This window comes from Seriola dumerili, unplaced genomic scaffold (genome assembly GCF_002260705.1).
Source record: "Seriola dumerili isolate Sdu_G_001 unplaced genomic scaffold, Sdu_1.0 BDQW01000321.1, whole genome shotgun sequence".
Classification (NCBI taxonomy): domain Eukaryota; kingdom Metazoa; phylum Chordata; class Actinopteri; order Carangiformes; family Carangidae; genus Seriola; species Seriola dumerili.
This window is the reverse complement of record NW_019174576.1, coordinates 4,083,234-4,103,961: the sequence shown is the minus strand read 5'-3', so window position 1 is coordinate 4,103,961 and position 20,728 is coordinate 4,083,234. Positions and strand designations below refer to the sequence as shown.

The 20,728-nt window shown below is 41.1% G+C and overlaps 2 protein-coding genes across 5 annotated transcripts in view; both read left to right on the top strand.

Moving 5' to 3' along the window:
• The first annotated feature begins 447 nt into the window (after positions 1–447).
• On the top strand, positions 448–11,318 carry uap1 (UDP-N-acetylglucosamine pyrophosphorylase 1). Of its 3 annotated transcripts, XM_022759260.1 has the most exons (11): positions 448–553; positions 1,450–1,764; positions 3,099–3,303; positions 3,979–4,154; positions 4,265–4,437; positions 6,920–7,113; positions 7,264–7,404; positions 8,896–9,084; positions 9,350–9,391; positions 10,426–10,492; positions 10,619–10,711. In XM_022759260.1, the coding sequence occupies exons 2-11, from the start codon at positions 1,482–1,484 to the stop codon at positions 10,709–10,711; spliced, it is 1,563 nt and encodes a 520-aa protein (XP_022614981.1). In that variant the 5' UTR covers positions 448–553; positions 1,450–1,481. The 3 variants fall into 3 exon arrangements, with proteins under 3 accessions (XP_022614981.1, XP_022614983.1, XP_022614982.1); XM_022759262.1 differs by lacking the exon at positions 9,350–9,391; XM_022759261.1 differs by lacking the exon at positions 448–553 and having other exon boundaries at positions 1,482–1,764; positions 10,619–11,318.
• A 1,754-nt stretch (positions 11,319–13,072) lies between these two features.
• ddr2 (discoidin domain receptor tyrosine kinase 2) overlaps positions 13,073–20,728 on the top strand; it is a 30,723-nt gene continuing 23,067 nt past the window's right edge. For both annotated transcript variants that reach the window (XM_022759231.1, XM_022759230.1), the window contains exon 1: positions 13,073–13,197. The gene's annotated coding sequence lies outside the window, so the exon portion shown is untranslated. The remainder of the gene's footprint in view (positions 13,198–20,728) is intronic.

The following is a 20,728-nucleotide window of genomic DNA, read 5'->3' as shown; positions in this document are numbered from 1 at the left end:
CCGAAAGGTGGGGAAAAAACCCAGCATATAATATAAAAAGACAAACACTGATTTTTAGCAGTAACTCAGCAAGAAATCAGCAAATCAGCAAATCATGTTTCCAAATAGTTCAGAATTTATATGAGAGAGAAGGATAGCAACATGATCTCTGAAGCAAAAAAAGAGGAAATGTACAAAAATACTTGAGTAAATGTTACTTGTCACCTCTGTATATTGACATTAAGCTTCTTTGACAAGCATTTTTCCAAATTTGTCCAGAGTTTCTCGGTTTGTTTTCTGACAAAATTCTTTGCGACATTGAAAATTTTAAGATTTACGAGGAGCACTTAAAAGCAGCACTCCTGCTGGCCACACACACACACACACACACACACACACACACACACACACACACACACACACACACACACACTCGGCGCCGCCGTTAGTGCCACGTCAAACGTGACGTAGGCGGAGGTGTAGTCCGGGTGGGAGGTGCTGTAACCACCAGCACAAAAAGTCATACAGCCTCTGGCTTTAATGGTCTTCAAACACAGAGGAGTCCCCGTGAGAGGTGAGAGTTTAATATTGAATTCATCATATCTTTAATGTTTTCACTGAGCTGACAGTTAGCCGGATAGCTGCTAGCTAGTGTCTGCTCGGCTCTGGTTGTTGCCGCTGTGACTCGTGTGTTGCTGCTCCTGCTGAAGACAGAGGCTAACCACGGTGACTGATACCTGTAACTTAGCTTGACGATACACAGCATAAGTCTTAGTCTGGATAGTAGAGTTTAGTAAACGGTCTATTTCTTTACACTACGGTACTTCTGAATATTTTCCTGTTGCGTGTTAAACGAGGCATGCCTGCTCTGTTTTGGTGAGGAGAATAGCCCTAACTTCAAAATCCTGTGGAAGACTTGTCAACCCCTCCTGGAAACGTAAAATGTGGACGTTTTATCTTAGATCAGAATTATATCATGCTTATGTCTGACAGCTACCTCTTTCAAGTAAATCTATAGGGGTATATGACTACAGCCTTCAGCATCCAGTTCATTACAGTAGTTACTTCAGTCATAGTTTTACTGATGCTCACCATTGTAATTGTTGTTGTATTATAATGTAAGTGGTTGTGCCAGTCTTACCAGTAGTAGAAAATACTAAGGTTATGAGTCAAATCTTCACCTTCATACAACTTCATCTTCCTTCACTATGGCCAGGTGCCAGATGTGTAACTCTGGCAAGGAATACCAAATTCCTTTCATTCTGACTGAACTTATCTAGTGTCCTCCCTTAGTATAATCAAATTTAATTGAAAGAAATATTAGAACCATCCTTAAAAACCCAACTCATGTGTGTAATAAATTTGTCTTCATGTCATGTAATTTCCTAAATTTCCAGAAACATACCTGAGGTGATCTCAGTGATTGTGGCCCTGCTTACCTCTCATTCCATGTTTTCATCTGTGTTTCAGTGTGACAGAGTTAATCAAAAGCATTGTTGATCATGGACTTCAGCGCCAGTGGACTCACCCAGAGGTTGGCTGAAGCCGGCCAGTCTCACCTCCTACAGTTCTGGGGTGAGCTGAGCCCTAAGGAGCAGGCCGACTTGACCCACGACCTGCAGGGGATGGACTTTAATGAGATCAGTGGATTCTTCAAAAATGCCATGGAGACATCCAGCAGCAGCAAACATGAGAAGATGGATGCCCGCATGGAGCCAGTGCCCCGGGAGGTGCTAGGGAGTGTGACGAGGGACAGAGAGAGTCTCAAAGACTGGGAACTAGCAGGTGAGCTCCATTGAAAGTGTTTCTGCCTCAAAAATGTTTATTGTGCCCAAACCTCTATTTGTCAAAGTGCCACTGTTATAAGGAAACTAAGAGGATTTTATGGCAGTATTTGATTTTTATTGGATTTATAACAATGTCAGTACAGTAGGAGAGAGAGGAGTATGAACTATTACCAGTTGTTAAACTAGTAATAGTAAGAAGAAAAGACTTGAGGGCAAAATGTCCTTCAGAGACTACAGCCTTGCAATTAAGACTTGTTCAAATAGTCACTTATGGCTTACAGGTAAGAGAGAGAAAATAATTCCTGGTATCTGCCTGGGAAGCTTTGAGGGGATTAAAACATCACATGCTATGATGTTGAGATGGATCTGTAGGCATTCTGATAATGGGGGATGAGAGGCCCCTTAATCAAATCTTAGCTCATAGCTTGTTGCAAAGTCCTAGTTGAGTAGCACTAGAAACTCCCCATTTACCCTCCGTGTGGTTGTCTAAACTCACTAACTATCCCCAGTGTTACTCCCCCAGTCTCTGTAGATTTGAAATATGAGTGAGTCAGATTGTGTTGTTGATTATGCTTTTGCGCAATCCCCCTTGCAGTGAGGGTCTGACCATTTAGTGAGTGTGTTGGGTTTTTTTTCCAGAGGGAGGATGACAGTGGAGGTGGGCAGCATAGAACATCTGGTTTTGATCTGGGTCTGACGTAAATAGAGTTGCTGCTTGACCCTTCATGAGGTCACCCTGCTTTGTTGGGACCAAATCTGTGTACAGGGTGTGGTGTGTGTTGTGTGTGTGTGTGTGTGTGTGTGTGTGTGTGTGTGGGAGAGTAGTCAAAGTCTAGCAGTCCTGCCCAGTACAAGGGTATAAACCTTGTCTTTTGGCACCCACAAGTAGAAAGAGTGCAGATATTAAGTCACATATCAGCAGTTTATGTAAGATAAACCACTAAAACCACTGAACCAGTGGAAGAGTTCAGGGCTAATTTAATATATCATATTGCCAGAGTCCAGTAGGACTAGACTAGTCATAAAGTGTTGAGTGATGGCTTTAATGATATCATCAATAATTTTTATCAGCATTGTTTGTGGTTTGTTATACAAGTTTGTTATTATTTTTTCTAAGATGTTCTTACAAAGGTAATAAGAATGCACTCTGGCCATCACTAGAGATTAGATACTGTGCTAGTAAATTGGGATCGTATTCCATCATATCAATACGTGAACAGAGATATGTTTCACTGTCTCAAATAGACTTTAAAGGACTTGTATTCTTAAACAATCAGACCTTAATGCGACTATTTATGACTGTTCAAACTGTTCTGCTGTGTGCCCCTTCAGGTCTTCAATGCATCTCTCAGAGCAAAGTGGCGGTCCTGCTGCTGGCTGGAGGCCAAGGTACCAGACTGGGGGTCTCTTACCCCAAAGGCATGTATGACGTGGGGCTGCCATCCCACAAAACCCTCTTTCAGATCCAGGCTGAACGCATTCTGAAGCTACAACAGCTGGCTGAGCAGAAGCACAAAATCAAGTGCTGTATTCCCTGGTAAGAAACCATGTTATGCTTTAGGAGGGTATTTAGGAAGAAATGATGACTAAGCTGTTTTTAGTTACAATGTCAGTTGAATCTGCTGCTTTATTTGAGAAAAATAAACAGATATATGCTTTCAAATACTATCTCCTTATTTGCAATTAAAGCCAAAAACATTTGTCCCAGTTGTGTTTGCACGTTGACTTACTGGGTCAAATCACTGTGAGCATCAAAGGAAGCTCAATTAAGGAAGTTGTGTTACTGGAAAAGGATTAGTTCCCTGTGGAGTAGGGAAATTTTGAAAGATAGAGATACCAGGAAGGCAGTGGAGTGCATAATGTCTTTATAACACTGTAGTAAGGGCCAATGAACAATGAAGTTTATGTCAGAAATGGCAGAATGACATATCTCTCAGCAAGTCTGTTTTTGTAAGGAGGTTGTTATTTTTTTATTGTCTATCATGTACTTGAACTTTTATGCCTCTGGCTTGGGGTGACGTCAGCTTAGCTGTAAGTCTTGTTTTGTGAACGGTCTCTGAAGAAGATTTTTATGTAATTGAAAGGGTCTTCCTACGTGTATATCCCCCTTTTCCTTCAGATACCTGTTTTATTGTTGTGTAAATTATATAAAATAGAAAGGAAAACAAATAGTGCAAGAATCAGGGCTAAGTTCCTTTTCCGTTGCCTTCAGGTACATCATGACCAGCGGGAGGACGATGGAGTCAACAAGGGAATTCTTCTCACGTCATAGCTACTTTGGCTTGGACAAAAACAACATCATCTTCTTTCAGCAGGGCATGCTTCCAGCCATGGACTACAATGGCAAGATCATCCTGGAGAGCAAAGGAAAGCTCTCCATGGCCCCTGGTAAGCTCCCTCAGGATTTGATTTTTTTTTTTATAGTGCTTTCTAGTGTGAGAATGTCTTATTTATCAGTTCTCATGTTTCAAACCAGTCTATCTGTGCTTGTATTTCAGATGGGAATGGGGGTCTTTACAGAGCTCTGGGGAACCAGGGCATCATGGACGACATGGAGCGGAGGGGGATCGCATTCATCCATGTGTATTGTGTAGATAACATCCTGGTCAAAGTGGCAGACCCCTCCTTTGTTGGTTTTTGTGTGGAGAAGGGAGCGGACTGTGGAGCTAAGGTTGGTCACCCCTCCTGCTCTTTCCGTCTGTAGCTGTCTTTTTTTTCCACCTGATTTGATGAATTGCAGCACTAATTACTGTAGGTCTGAAACTTAATTATCTGTGATTGAGGTTCAATTTCTTTCAATTTTGAAAATCTAGTATTTTTGTGACTACTATGGTCTTTAGGTGTGTTCCACATGGCAGTAAAAGTCTCTTTCATCAGATGCTTCATTTTAAGAAAAGCAAGATTAACACAGTAGCAGACTTATCATATTCCTGTCATAAAGTTGCTTGATACAATGAACTCACTCCACTGATACACTGATAAACTGAGACTTGTCTTTTATCAGACCAGGAAGTTATAATAACATTGCAGGTATCCACGCAATGAGGTTTAAGGTTAAAAAAAACATCCATATTAGTCACTGACATACTTAAGTGTGTTGTAAGTGGATAAGAACTTTACAAGGGAACAAACTACTTCAGCAGTCAAACCTGAATGCAGGCTGCATGTGATCCAGTCGGTCTAGATTTTAAATTCCAGGACGTCTTCGGTTTGTGGATGTAGATCAGTATCTTTGGAGTGTGTGGCAGTCTTGTTTTAAAGGGTGTGGTCAGTTTGCTGTCAAGTGTGTACACAGCCGCACTTTCTGCAGCTGACCACTGGGTGGCGATACAGGCTACTCTGTCTCCTCCTGTAGTCTTTTGAGCATTAAATTCATTATAGCTTTCTAGGAAATTTGAGGCTTGAGCCCAGAATCTTCCTCTTCCACTTTTCATCATGGTCTCAGATAACATGGGTGTTTTGAGAAGACGACACTTTTTCCTAAACAGTTGCTTTGGACAGAGGGTGCTCTCAGTTTGGGGAAGGAAAAGGGTTTTTCAGGGTATAGCAGTTGAACTGGAAACCTTTCCACTAGCAAATAAACAGTCTTCATGGTTAATTGTTTTAACTTTTCTTAGTTTTTTTCATAATCTTATTTTTGTCTGGCTAGTAACAGTTATCAGTACAGCCAACATACTGAACAGGAAGCGACTCACAGAACAGGTCCATCAGTTTGAGATAAGGATTGATGGAAACTCACAAAACTAGTTGTGAGTTTGGTCCTTTGTAGTTACAGTGATTTGGCCTCTGTTATATACTTAATTAGTCAAGAAAGACAGTGGCAAAGCAGCATAGGACTCCAGAAATAGCAAAACTCGAAATATGCATCTGTGGTTCCATGGGCATAATAAAGGGAAAAAGGAAAGATAAAACATGAATGAAGAATAATTGAAAATGTACTGAGACATTTTATGTTCTGTTATACAATTTATAGAGTATAAAGCAACATGATATAGAAGTACTGCATGTGATACTGCTGTTCTGGGAGGCGTTGTTGAAGCCCAAAGGACAACAATTATTGAAAGCTTATGGGACCAGACTTAAACAAGATTATGAAAATTGTTGAACTTGTGCAGAGTAGTTGAGTCAATGCTGCAAAAAATGCACTGGGTGATACTGTAAGTTACTTGTTGGCTGGCTTATGGAGCACTGAGTGGCTTGTTGCTATTGACATCAGTTTGGTCTCCTGTTGTAAAAGTTGTTTGAGTTGTTGTTGCTAAGGTTGCCACTGGTAGGAGATGCAATTAACAATAGACAATAAACCAGAAAGAGCAATGTGCAAGCATTAGGAAACGTGCTTTTGTTGACTCATAACCAAATGAGCGATTGCACGTAGGCATAAGGACCAAAAAAGTCCAAATATGTTGTTCAATATCTCCTGCTGGGGAAAAAGGATGTGGCATTTGTGACTAACCACTGCTGTCAGGTTCTCCTCCATAGGTTTTGAAATAAATTTCCGTACCATGGCAACTCCGTCAAAATACCTAATCAAGTTTCCTGGTTTTCTTAGTTCTTCTTATCACAGTTTTGCCCCCTTGTCTTCTTTAAAATCACATTAGTCAGGTCATGTTTCTGTTGGATATGCGGAGAGATCTCTGTGTCTGAACTTCTTGTAAGTCAGACTGGATGTGTCTAAGCACGATATTTCATAGCAGTACCACAATGAAATAAATTTTTTATCATATTTTCCAGCTAACACAGAATAGATTGAAATATTTAACTGAGGATCATCCAGACCCTGCTCCCACTTGACATTATGAGTTGTGCGGTGGAGCAGAGATGGAAGGATCAGATCAGAGCAGAGTCCCACCCTCCCATCATAAATTACTAAGCTCCACTACAGTTCATGTGGCTTCACCACCACCTCCTACCCCTCACCCCACCCCGCTCACCAAACCCCTCATCAGGACTCCACTCTGTAATTAGGAACCAACAGATGGGGAGAGGGTTTTTTTTCATTTACTGCAAGCTTCAACTTACTGGCTGTAGAAAGTGGAAGGTTTTAAAGAGCAAAGTCCTATTTTAATGAATTAGCTACTCGTGTGAATAGTTCAGTTTTCCTCCTTGTAGCTACAGTTTTTTACAAATTTCTTCTTGTGACTTAAATTTTCCAGGTGGTGGAGAAAACCAATCCAACAGAGGCGGTGGGTGTGGTCTGCAAGGTGGATGGGCATTACCAGGTGGTGGAGTACAGCGAGATCACCCTGGCAACTGCCGAGAAGCGCAGTGCTGATGGTCGACTGATGTTCAACGCAGGAAACGTGGCCAATCACTTCTTCAGCTTTCCCTTCCTCAGAGACGTAGTACAGTAAGACAAATGCTTACTGAACATTTTTCTGTGGTTCTGGTTGCCTCTGGCATCAAGAGTAACTCAACATCATTATACAGTGAATGTGCAGCCAACTCTTTTAAAAAAAAAAAAAAAAAAAAAAATTTTTTTATTTATATCATCTATCAGGAAGTACGAGCCGAAGCTGCAGCACCACGTGGCCCAGAAGAAGATCCCATATGTGGATACTCAGGGTCAACTAATCAAACCAGACAAACCAAATGGGATTAAAATGGAAAAGTTCGTCTTTGACATCTTCCAGTTTGCCAAGTGAGTTGCAGTGCATTTTTTCCACAGAGGGCACAGAGTGTGTGTGTGACGGTGTCGGCCGATGGCATCGTACCACAAACTAAAAGCTCTTAAAGTAATAAGAATACAATGAATATCTTATGCTCCTTTTGAAAGGTGACTGAGTTGCATTATGTTCTGCTGGCCTCCGAGCTCGGGGTTTGACTGGGCCTTGATCCGTCCTTCCCTGCATGAACCAACCCCCTTTTTCCAGTCCCGATCTCTATCCATCAGCCTCAGTCATGCCATTGCTCCGAGGTCTGGTCCAGCAGATCGGGCCTGCCAAGCTCTCTGCAGGAGGACGGAGGTTTATGAGCTGTTCACTCATTCCACCTCCTCCAATGTTACATGACATCATCTTTGAGTCACGCCACTGCTAATAGAACTTTACATCTAATGAAAGGATTCCTGTAATGATTGACTGATGGAAAAACACTGCAGACATGTCCAGCTTCCTTCGAGGTTTATTCGCCATATTTCAAAGTAGCAAAGATGAGAAATAGTTTTTGGTGTTGCTGAGGAGATGGATTACAGTTGTGCCCAGACTGGCAGCTCTAGCAGAATCCAGATGGGCTGACTCACTTTGCAGCCTGTTTTTAAAAAGGTCCTACTGTTTTCTCTTCTTTCTCAGTACTGTTTGGTCTAGGCTCTCATAGTCTTTTTGTGTGGCCACATGTGCCATATATTATGTGTGTCTTAGTCACAAGGCTTTCCACATTTGGTTGCTGTTCAACGGCAAAGTTTTGATAATGCTTATTTTATTAACTTCAACTATGTAATGCATCCTTTCTGACTCTTTATTGTGTAACAAGGCACGTGGCCTGATTAAGTGCTCCCGGGAGCAGTGCAGCCACACGCAGCATTGCAGGATCATGTGACGCACACTGGTGCAGAAAAACATTTCCCCATACACAATCATTACAAAAGAAAGGTGTCAAGTGCCTAGGTGATGAGTCCACTAACCTGTGGAACCGTGTGTCCTCAAAATGTCAACTTTTCATGAGTTACGTGGTTTTTTAAATGGTTTGTTAAACATAAGAGGTCTTCTCAACCTAGAAAAGCAACACTTAATCTTTTGGTTTTTATAAAAAAAAAATTAAAAAATCACCAAATGTAGATTACTGGAAAGCAACAAAATACACAATTCATATGAACCATCTGCTGTGATGAGAACAGTGCAGGCTAGGGCAGCAAATAACAATTTTTGCACAATAAATATTTGATTCTTTTTTTTTCAATTAATTTATAAATATAAACCTATAAAATGTCAGAAAACAGTTAAATATGCCTGTCACAAACGGTCTATAATGGTATAACGATTTATGATTATATAAAACAGAGAAAAGCAGCAAATCTTACATTTGACAAGCTGTTTACAGCGATAATATTATGTAGCTTGTCATTCCAGTACTCGCTGCTCTTTGCTGACGCTCTTTGCCCATGTGCTGATGTGATGCTGTGTGTTGCCAACAGGACGTTTGTTGTGTATGAAGTGCTGAGGGAGGACGAGTTCTCCCCGCTGAAGAATGCAGACAGTCAGGACGGAAAGGACACACCCACCACAGCCAGACACGCCCTCATGTCCCTCCACCACCGCTGGGTGCTCAATGCTGGCGGCCACTTCATCGACGAGAATGGCAGACGCGTGCCTGCCATACCCAGGTGACCACAGCCAGCTGGCTAAAATACACCATCATGCATGTCATGTCATGTCACTTCACAAGACAAACACTCTCCATGTTTAGCATGAAAACAGAAATGGGTTCCCACCTTCCAAACACTCCCTACACGTTGTGTACAAACTACATGGATTGGCTCTTTTTGTTTTGTTTGTATTAGAAACATCATATTCTTTTAGCTTCACACTCTCACTTCCCCTTCTCTCATGCTTGGTCTTGCTCCTGTGTGTCCCGTGCAATGTTTCCAGAGACGGAGCGGCAGGCAGTGTCACAGATGATGGCAACAGAAAGTAATTATCCCCCTGCAGTACTGAGTGCATGGTGATGGGGTTTTGGCTTTCTTTCCCTCTCTCTCATATTTGTTAACACTACTTCTGATCCTTGACATCCACTTTCCTTCATTACCACTGAAAAAAGGAATCCACGTGGACACATGCAGGGCGGCAGCCATTTTTCTGTCTGTCTTACAGTCAGCTGTGATGAAGGAAATGACAGCAAGGATCAGTTTAGATGACTGAAAACGCAGTGCTCTTAGCGTCCTGGTCAGATGATGTACAGTCATAATGATCTGCTGACAGATCATTTTCCCCTCAGATGGTTGCTACTAATGCATATAATGTATTGCATGCTGGGTAATGGGCTCCAGTCGCACTGTATAACAAACAGCAACTACTCTGTTGCAATAGGTGATGGACCTGTGGATTCGTGCGTGAAATAGTTACGACAAGGGCAGCCGATCTTTGCCTGCTAGTTTGCCTTTGAGTTTAAATCCACCTGCTTGTTTTAAAACTGAAACAAATGTGCATGTGCTTCAGCAACATTCGTGGCGCCCATGAATGTTATTCAGGCTCTTAAAAGGTGTGCTTCTTCCCTAATCATTCAGCTTTTCCTTTATTCTCATGATACAGCTGTGTGGACAGCTGCTCAGCAGAAAACCTGAAACACCTGATGTGTGATTAGTGATTGTTGTCTGTAATGATTATCTAGAAATAAACAATCTGAGTGACAGTAATGTGGCGCCAAGTTCCTCCAGTTCGTCAAAAACACTGGGTGGAGATGCATACGCATGTACTGTCATTCATCTGTTTTCTTCTAGAGGAAGTCTGTTACGGGTCAGAAGACTAATCACTGGTCTTGTTTGAGAATGATGAAGCTCTGATTCTCTGCCTTTGAACTCTAATCACAAGCCGCGGTAGAAGAACAGCTGTGTCAAGGACTCAGCTGCTTCTCTCGCTACAGTCCCTCTACTTTTTTCAGGAGACAATCACTCATTCTGTTTCTTTTTATCTTCCGATCCTCCCCGAATTTGTCCTTTCCAACGCAGCCTGAAGGATGGAACAGACCTGCCAATCAAATGTGAGATCTCCCCTCTGGTGTCCTACGGGGGAGAGGTAAGGAGGCAATGCCTGATGTAGGAAATAGAAACTCCAGATGTTGTTCTGCTCCCGCTGTCAACCTGAAATAATCCATCTGTACACCCACTGCCAATGACCTGATGGTGTCTGTAATTCTTTAAGGGTCTTGAAGAGTTGGTGAAGGGACAAGAGTTTCATCCAACCCTGATGATTGACGAGCGTGGAGTCCACGAGCTGGTGAAGAACGGAGTTTAGACAACGAAAGAGAGAGAGAGAAAGAGAGAGAGAGTGAGAGAGAGAGAGAGAGAGGGACAACCCAAAGATCTACCTCCCTTTGTCTCTTAACGTTTGTAGGGAGAAACTGTGATATCAGCGCTGTGCAATAACAAGTGTCGTGTGCATGTGTTCAAGGTTGTTCCGTCCGAAATGAATGAACGAGGAAGTGTATCGTTTACTTTTCAGCGCACGTTTTCTTTACTTTGTATGTCGATGTCATTCATAGTTAATATTTGTTTTGAAGAGCACTTGAACACAGCATGAGATGAAGGACGAAATCCCTACTGACTGGGTGAAGCAGTCTTAAGGTGCATCTATTTATTTTCCTTATGAGACTTATTTTTATATGTACTGATAGATGCTTTATAGGTGGGAATTACCATCTACTCATTTTACCTGATTTTTATACGGTATTGGACTGAGATAAAAAGATCAGTACTCTGTTTCTTACTAGCATGTTATCAAGGTACATGGTATGGACTGTGGGGGGTATTTATAATATTTGCTTCTTTTCTGCTTGTAATCATGGAAGGTTAGCTGTTATTTAGCTTTAAGATAAGCTATGATTTCTATCATCTTTATTAAAGAAATCTCCTGCTTGAAAAAACCTATGAATCTGTTGTCTTGTGTGAGAGTGCGTGTTCTGTACAAATAAGCCTACAATATGTGAATGTGTGAGTTTCACTTGCCAGTGTCTGCAGGGTGTGCTTTTTGCATTATAGCTCCTGGTGTCTTGAATCAGAGTTTCCAGCACATGGTTTATGTTTAAGATGGGCCAGAGCATGCAACGCTGTTGCAGCTATTCAGGAAATATTCTTTGTGGCTCCTTTGTGACTCGTTTTCTTTCTTACTCTCCAGCTCTGTTACTGCATTATGATGTGAAAGACTGCATGTTTACTTTAGCAGAAAAACACTTACTTTCATGGTGTCCTAGTTTGTACAGAGATCTCTGTTCAGATGCTTTAAAAACATTTATGAAACCTAAATATGAAGTTCTACTCCAAGACAGCTATGCTTTAGTAGTGGTGCTTTGAGCTAAATGCTAACACTAGCATGGCTGCATGCTCTCAATGACTATGTTAACTTGCTGATGTTTAGCAGGTGTAATGTTTATTTTCTAAGCAAATTTACAGATTAAAGTATTAACCTGATGATGACGCTAGATGAAAAGTCATATAAATGTCCATAGGTGTCGAGACATTTAATGCAATGTCAACCTTGTGGTGGCGCAAGTGGAAAAGTCAGCACTAAACTCATCAGGATTCTTCCTCTGGGTACTTTGAATGTCAATATAAAATTTCATGGTAATCCATCAAATAGTTTAGATATTTCAATCTGGAGCAGTGGTGGACTGACTGACTGATCAACGTTGCTATCCCTAGAGTGCTGGCATGGCTAAAAATATGCAAAAGCAGCTGAAAAAAAAAAAAAAAATCCAAAATATCCATTCAAGTTGACAATAAAATCCTTCAATTCTAATAAATTTTTCCAGCCATTGTGGTCCACTTTGCTACAGGATAGTACGTGTCCCTCATCAGGAAACACTACACACCAAGAAACCAGAAAAACCTGAAGTCACTATGTCTTTTATATGAAACTTTTACACTTCCAAATAATCGTCTAATTTCTTTAGTCTGGTCAAATGGTTCAGGTGACATCAGCAGTAAAACACACATTTTATGACGTGAGTAGAAGTCAACCTCTCTCTGACACTTGACTCACACTTTTCATGGATCTGGTTTGGCTATTAAGGCAGTGACGAACTGCAATGTTTGCGCCACTGAGTGTAATACAAAAGGTGATTTTTGTGTACTTGGAGCGCAAGTACAGGGTTTTATTTTATATGATCAAACGCAACAGGAGTACAGTATGATTTTATACTAAAATCATGTATTTACAACATTTTAAACTTAAAATACAGACTTGATGTGAAACCGTCTGAGACAGTAGCAACAAAAAACTCCCATAAATCTGTTATAAAATGACAGAGAAATGACTGCAGAGGATAGCAACACAAACATTACCTTGAGTTATAGTTGCTTCAGCCTCTAGCTGTCAAAAGAAAGACTCTTTTCAGGAGGAAGAAAGCTTTCTGATTGAGTGTTGGATTCGGCCTTAATTGAAACCTTATGTGTGGCATGTGGAATTCTGGGACTTTGGCGCCCTCCCAAGAATCCACAGAATGCAAAGTTTTTTTTTCCTGCCTCTCTCGCTCTCTCTCTCTCTCTCTCTCTCTCTCTCTCTCTCTCTCTCCCTCTCCCTCTCTCTCTCTCTTTTTTCCTATGTGCAGGGGTGTCTTACATTAGCCCAGTGAGTCCTGGTGAAGGCGCCTGACGGACAGAGTGAATGAGCGAGCGAGAGAGAGAAGGGCTCGGGTTGTAACGTTCAGCCGTCTGACTCTCACTGGAATAATCTAAAACCATCTCTGAACAAATGGTCTGAAAGGAAAAAAAGACATCTTAGAAGTAAGTAAGTCGTCCTTTTACATTTTTCACCTTTAACGCTTCATCCTTTTCTTTGTCTTTGTTTTGACTGTAAAGGTGGAACTTCAAACTGTGATCAGCTTTTGTGAAACGTGTGTGAATGTCTTAAGTTTTCCTTGTAGAATTCCACTGGTAAAGTCCTACTTGCATGTTTGAACTCACTGTACCTTTTGTGTGAAGTGGCTGCTGTTTGCATGGCAGACTAGAAGAGTGGACAGCAGAGCAAAGCGATGCAGTGCCAGATTCAAACTGCTCTGTGCTCTGCTGCTGCACATCCAGCTGTTTCCAACAGACGCTATCGCACATTGTTTTACTTTGCTGTGGTTGGCTGAAAATGTGATTAAGCCTCATTCCTTCATTTAAACACCTTTTCACTTCAAATAATGATCAGGGAGGAAGAAAAGAGTTGAAATGATGCATGTCTCTCTTTCTAAAAGTCATCAACACTGGAGAGGAAGCAGATCTCTTCAGCTTTTAAACCATTTATTTTTACTGGGAACATGCATAAAATCCATCATCTTCAGACGTGTTGGAGCTGTAATAATTTAAGTGTAATTTTGTCTGTCTGGACAGTGTTTACTGCCCCATACAAATGACTGTACTGTGCAGAATGGCACCAACTATCCTTTTTTACGAGCGATAAAAAAAAAGTGTAACTAATATAAAAATTATGTGACTCTTATTTCACTGCCTTGCATCAAGCTCACACACATCTTTGTTTGCTTTATTGTGGTGGGGAGGTTAGAAGAATGTTTTGGAAAAGTTGAACAACTGAGTCTTTATGGTTACTTAGATTCTCTCCGAGTTGACTGTGGTCAGCTGATGAAATGTTAAATGTTCAAGTTACAGCTTTGAAAAAGATTTCTGTCCCTCGAGTTCACATCCTGCTTTTGTGTCGTGGAGGTGGTGTGTGTGTTCTTCAGTGTTATGTAGGTGTTACGTGGATGGTATGTAGGTATCCTGCTGTGGTATGCGGGTGACAGATGTCCACACAGAGGCCTCTTTTCTACCTCGCTGAAGTTATTTGGTGGGTTAACCCAACACAGAGCGGTTATCTGAAGAGTTAAGAATATGTATGAACTCTCAGCTCTGGCATTGGAAGCAGCAGACTGGTCAATAGAATAATTGTTATGGAGAGGTCAAGGTGATCCTAAGGTCATTCTTGGTAGCTCTATGTGTGTGTGTGTGTGTGACGGGGCAGTTTTAAATTGTGCACATGACTGCTTTTTTGTTTTCGTTAAGAATATGGCCTTACAGCACATAACAGCTGATGCTGACCTCAAGGCCTTCATAACACGAGAGCTGAAATGATAAGTCAGTTAATCCATTAGTTAGTTGATAATTAATCAATGACAAATTTCAGCGTAAATGTGTGTGATTTTGTCACATATTTGTTGTTTCCTGTTTCTCTAATGTGAAGATTTACTGCTTTCTTCTGTAATACTACTGTATCTGATAACCTACAATGGGTAATTACGTTGTTACATGTATGATATTTCTTATCTATCTCTCATCATCATTATTTATAGTCTATAGATTAATTAATGATGCATTTAATTATTTGTTGCAGGCCTGCAGACAGGGTGTGCAGCAGATACTTTTAGGTGTTTGGGAAAGGTTTACTACACTGTCTTTTAACGGTTAAAGGGAAATTCTCCTTGAAAATACAGAAACACTGTTCGAATCCTTTTTTGAATGTTCCATCCACAATGATTAAATTATTACAGAGATTACAGATTAAATTAACTATTTTGCATGCATACAAACTGCTCTGTAGATAACATAGTGTCATCATAGTTTCTATCTTAAACATCAGGGGTCTTCTTTGGTTGTGATACACTCCATATCATCTTTACCCACACCCCAGCGCGCCCGACCCACCCCCGCCGGTCTGCGAAGAGTTGCAGGACCACGTTACTTCCTCACTTAGATGCCATACTTCTGATGAGACTTCAGAAAAAGCTAATGGAAGCACAAGTCGACAAAGCAAGTTTCAGAAAACAAAAAGTGGCATTACAAAATTTGACCACAACTTCAGTCCTGGAAACACACTGATCACCACAGATTGCCAATTTATGGTGGTGTAAGAGTATCAGGGCTAGGAAAGCTTTATCAGGGTAAATAAGTTCTTTGTCAAAGCAGAATGGAGAAGCCATTGCTCCTGACAGGGAAATATATGAAATGCCTGTGGTGGATGTCGGAGGGGAGTGGTTAATGTACTCATATTCAGTACTTTTTATTTGCTCAGACAGTTGGAAAATAGAGAGGGAGGGAGCTTTCACAGGGGATTTGATCCAAAGCCTTCACTCCATTATGTGGGTGTAATTTTACTTAACTTATACTGAGATGAACACGCACACACAAACAGGGGCAGACAGATAGAACGAGAGAGAGAGTACAGATGGAACCACATTAGGAGTGTGTTATCACTGCATCTTTCTAACATGTCATTTCAATTAGTAGCCCTCCAGTCTACAGCCTGGAGGCTGACTGACATCCTCACATACAGACCTTAAACACACGCCACAGCAAAGGCTGTAATTTCAACCCCACATTCAAAGTACTGCACGGGAGGCACCCGGTGCTTACTTAGCGTAGCTGTAACTCGACACTGACGTTGTTTGATTGGAAGTGTTTTCAAATCAATGCTTCTGGCAAGAGAAAACCAGCTGTGTGCTCTCTCTTGCTGAGGTGCATACTGTAATTTGGTATAAATAGCGGCATTGCAGGGAACATCGTCCCCTAAAATACTGCACTGTTGACTTTGCATCCCGCACATGCTTGAACTTCGACCCTGCCCAAACCAGCACCTCACTCATCACCTACCGTTTGACGGGGATTAGGTTACATGAAGCCTAAAGAACACTGAGCATCTGTCCCTCGTATTTCTGAGTTTCATTTACTTGTTTGTCTCCGACTTGAGGTCCACCTCTTAAACCAGAGGTGATTTAGCTCTAGTTACAGGAAATACAACAAATTCAATTGCTTCTGTGATATTTTGCAATAATTACTGCAGTGAATATAAGGTTGCCTCTCACAGAGAAGGCTGCTTGAGCCGACATATGGTCAGTGGTCTTATTCTAAACACAGATCGATCTCCAAACCAAATGATTATCTAGGAGCAAAAAGATAGATGCACACATACAGTAACACTCAGTAGTCCCTGTCTAAATCCTTCTCTGTGTTTACACATGTGGCCTTGGTGTTATTCCTCATTGTATCTCTCCTGTTTACATGTGACAGCCTCTTTCTGTTTGTCTGATGCTCATTATCTGTCTCTCCACCTCCACCGTCTCAGTTCCCCCTGTCTGTCCTAATTGCAGGCTGTCAGGGAAGATCTGAGGTAATATTTCACCATCAAAAGGACCTCATGACACGCTGCAGATTTCCACTGTGTACAAATGACAGTCAGGGCAGTGAATGAGTTGTCGCTGCTGACGTATCATGCTATAGGGACAACGCTTTGTTCTTTCAACTAATTTTTATCAGAATGTTTCAGTGCATTTAATCAAGCGCTGTACTTTTTACTTGTCAGCTGCAGTCACTGGTTACTTTGCAGATTTTACATTAAACAACATTTACAAAAATCAGTGCATTGTCATAGTTAAAATCAGTGATTCCCAACCTTTATATGAAAGTTCAACAAAAAAAAAATCAGTTTTTGGTTGAGACCTCGCTTCATGTTGTCAATGTGTGGCATAGCTCTACAGAGATGTTTCTCCTACAAACTTTTCAGATTGTTTCATTGTTCAAATTATCCAGTATTCACACACAAAAATAAAAGATAAAAGTAAAAAGAAAAAGAAAACATATTTGTGGAGCAGAACTTTTTCCTCTTTCTTCTCCCTTTAATCTTCTCACGACCCGTCAGATTTATTTGTGACCTTTTGGAAAGAGTCCAACCCTAGTATGTTGTATACAGTATATGAAGTAGTTAAAACTAGCTCCTCCTTACATTCTTGTACATTTACTTAAATCCACCACTGTGTGTTACCTTGTTAGTGTCAGTGATGCTTATGTGTAAATGACTTAATTCATTATTTTCCTGCAGAGTGGAGCTGAACAGAATATGATGTTGTCCTTAGCGAAGGTAAAGCTCTTCCCTCACTGGTGAATGTAAGGTGTAATAATCAGTTCTGGTATTTAAGTCGTTTACAAATACACTTTGTTTAAGAACTCAGATGTACTTTTCCTGTTGAAATTTAAGAAAGTACTTTCTCGTTGTAGCTGAATGCACAAGTGCTCCTGATTTAAGCAGCGTGCTGGGGATGGACCTTTGCTTTAATGGGGGGAAATGGAAAAAAAAAAGAGCTTCTTGGCGTGGGCTGCTGTTTTTCCAATCTGACAGTGTAGCTGTAAAGTTCAGGGCCTGGATATTCAATCAAAATGGATTTCCAGTCAAGGATTTTAGGCTACTCTCCTTACATAACAAACACAGGCCTTGTCATTGCACGATAGACACATTGAACAGTTGTGAGTCTTTGTTGAAATGTCGCTGGTGGATTCAGCAGGTAGATTAAATACAGTGCTTTCTGTGAGTGTTCACAAGTGAAGTAAGTGGGCCTACAGCCTCTCCTGCAGTTTCTCATTTTCTTCCTCCCTTGTGGCCTCTAAACATCAGCTGGTAGCCTTTACGAGCACCTGCACACCGGCTTGAACAGTTCACGTCCTCAGGCAACGAAAAGTCCCTAATGGCACCATCAGCGAGGTGTTACAGCAGGTGTGCTCCTGCTTGAGCTTGTCTAACCCAAGTGAAAGCAGTTTCAGGAGCTCCCTTTGTTTTATCACATAGCATATGGGTAGGAGAAAGTCATCACATTACAGAGAGTGTACAGGAATCACCTGCAGCTCTGTAGCTTAGTGTGACCTATGACCTGCTTGCTGCCTACACAGCAGAAGAGGGTACAGAGAGAGAAATATGTGGCAAGATTCACTGGATATAAAGCCATTGATATGAAGAGTATTGCAGCTTGTGAAGCAGCAAAGGACCTCAGCTTTTTAACTTTTGGTTTCATATTATTATAAAACCTTTGCTTGTGAAGCAGAGTCTTGTCATCATAGAGCAGTGCTCAGATCTGCCTTGTATATCATTACATACATGCGTACGTGTTGTGTGAGGGTGTGTGATATCCTATTATTAACTTCTCCCCAGGTGTCATATCTTACCCAGACAATAGAGGATTGTTTTCTCTTCTAGTCAAGACAATTTAATTAAGCGTGTGTGTGTGTGTAAGTGTGTGTGTAAGTCTACATGCACATACATGCGCCTCATTCTCAGATTTTACTGCCATGTGTTTACACGGTTCCACCTGGGTCTGATTGCGAAATGTGATTCGGATTTCATGCATTCCCATAAACATAAAATACCTGTGATGTTACAGCCTTAAGGGAGCACCAAGAGGATATAATAGGAAGCATATGTGGATGGTTATGGTGCAAAACATATGGGCATACTGTACAGCAGGCCCAGCACCAACAGCGCACATAAACACACACACGCCCATACTGTATATGCGGTTTATAGCTCTAAGGCCTACACGTGATTTCTGGGTTGAAGTAGCAGAGACGAACCTGAGTGAAATGTGATCTGCCAATTTTTAGCAGCTCATACACCAAGTATGGTTTCCATTATTTACTGTTTATTTATAGTAGTTTTTTTCCTTTATTGGACAGTTGATATTAGAGAGGCAGATGATGAGGGATACAGAGTTATGACATGAAACACAGTCCTGCAGCTGGAACTGAAGTAGGTACATTGTGGTTATATGGTTTGGGTATTTACCACTGGATGTCCTATCTTTGGACCAGATAGAGCTAAATGCAAATTTTCATCTGTGCTCCCTTTGACATAGTCTCATACAGTACCATTATTGGATTCTTTCCCAAAATGAAGCGAAATATGAGGTAATTAAATTTGTTTGGTGAGTTATTTTTGAAATCGAAACCTTGTGAAATATGATTTAATATATTCTTGTGGTGAATCCTAATGACTTTGGTGATCCCCTGACTCCTCCTCTCGAACCACCATGAGCTTCACATTTTGGCTTTGAGTGAAATATCTCAACAACTGTTTGATGGAGGATTTGTGCAGACGTTCATGTTCCTCTTAGGATTATTTGTAATAACTTTATTGATCCTGCGACTTTTCATCTCGAGTCACCGCCAGCTCATCATTTGTCGTTTGTCCAGTATTTTGGTTTGTGACCAAATACCTGCAAAGCTAATTACATTCCCATCAGCCTCAGCGGTGTTTAGCGCTAATTAGCACATTTTTAACATGCTAACACAGTAAAGTGAAATGGTGAACATGGTAAACGCTATACCTGCTTACATCAACATGTTAGCGTCATCACTGACATTAGCACATTAGCACGCTGACGTTAGCGTTTAGCTAGCTAACTGGTTTGAAACTGCACTGATAGACTTGATAATCTCCTGACTTTCACTGCAGCGTAACAAGGAAAATGCAGACTGATTATGCACTGATTATGATTATAATTTACATTCATTAAGAGCATGAGTAGATGTAAAAGCATGAATACAACAGCTAACAATTTTAATATGTCAAACTTGCAAATTAACTTAATTTATCACATGAAAGTATTCTAATTACATTTCACACTTTGATCAATATGAAGTCATACAGATTATCAAAGATTATGACCTGTGTTTGGGATGTGTCATTATGACAGAAGAGATATAACTGGACAAACTTCAGACTTCTGTACCCTCCTCATTTACCGGCAGCAGATACAGGTCGGTTTTTGGTGGTTGGATGGTGAAATGTTCGGTCGTTCTTGACCCTCTGAACCTCTGCTGGTTGCTTCCTCTTCTGCCGGGGCCCACGTAAAACCCCAAATGTTGACACTGCTGTGTGTGTTTGTGTGTGTGTGTGTGTGTGTGTGTGTGTGTGTGTGTGTGTGTGTGTGTGTGTGTGTGAGAGAGAGAGAGAGAGAGAAAGAGAGAGAGACAGAGGCAGAAAACAGAGCCAAGTAAACCTGTGTGTTGACTTTACAGGCTTTTCCCAGGGTGCAGGACCTGGTGGTACACCAATGTTACTCTGTGTGCTGCGCTTGACCCTCCCACGAAAATCAAATTATTCATACAAACAAGAAAGTCTGGGAATCAAACGAGTAAAACTGCTGTCCTGTTTGCAATATAAGCGTTCTGCAGGGGGATGAGTGTGATTCAAGTTTCATGGGATGTGGGACGAGTAACAGTAGAGGTGGATGTTGGTGTGTGAAGTCTTCATATTTGTTAAAGTGGCTAGAATAGTTAGTTAGTTGAACTGTAATAATTAGGGAGCTCAGCAGTGAATCTCTAACGCATCGTCCCTTGGATTAAAAAAAAGTAGGTAAAATGTGTGTTTCTTGGTTGAGCTCTGTGTGAGTTTGTGAGTTTCTGAGGGGAATATCTGTCCTTCACCATTTCCTGGACTAGCCAAGGGGGAGATGATATTTATGGGGCACAGACTTTTTTTTTCCTCCAGGAGCAGAAATTCAAGTCAATAGTC

Excerpts from the sequence above, each read along its gene's own strand:
- uap1 (XM_022759261.1), top strand. The coding sequence starts at position 1,482 with ATGGACTTCAGCGCCAGTGGACTCACCCAGAGGTTGGCTGAAGCCGGC. Across the intron at positions 7,114-7,263 it reads TTCCTCAGAGACGTAGTACA|GAAGTACGAGCCGAAGCTGC; the intron begins GTAAGACAAATG and ends ATCATCTATCAG. Across the intron at positions 7,405-8,895 it reads GACATCTTCCAGTTTGCCAA|GACGTTTGTTGTGTATGAAG; the intron begins GTGAGTTGCAGT and ends TGTTGCCAACAG.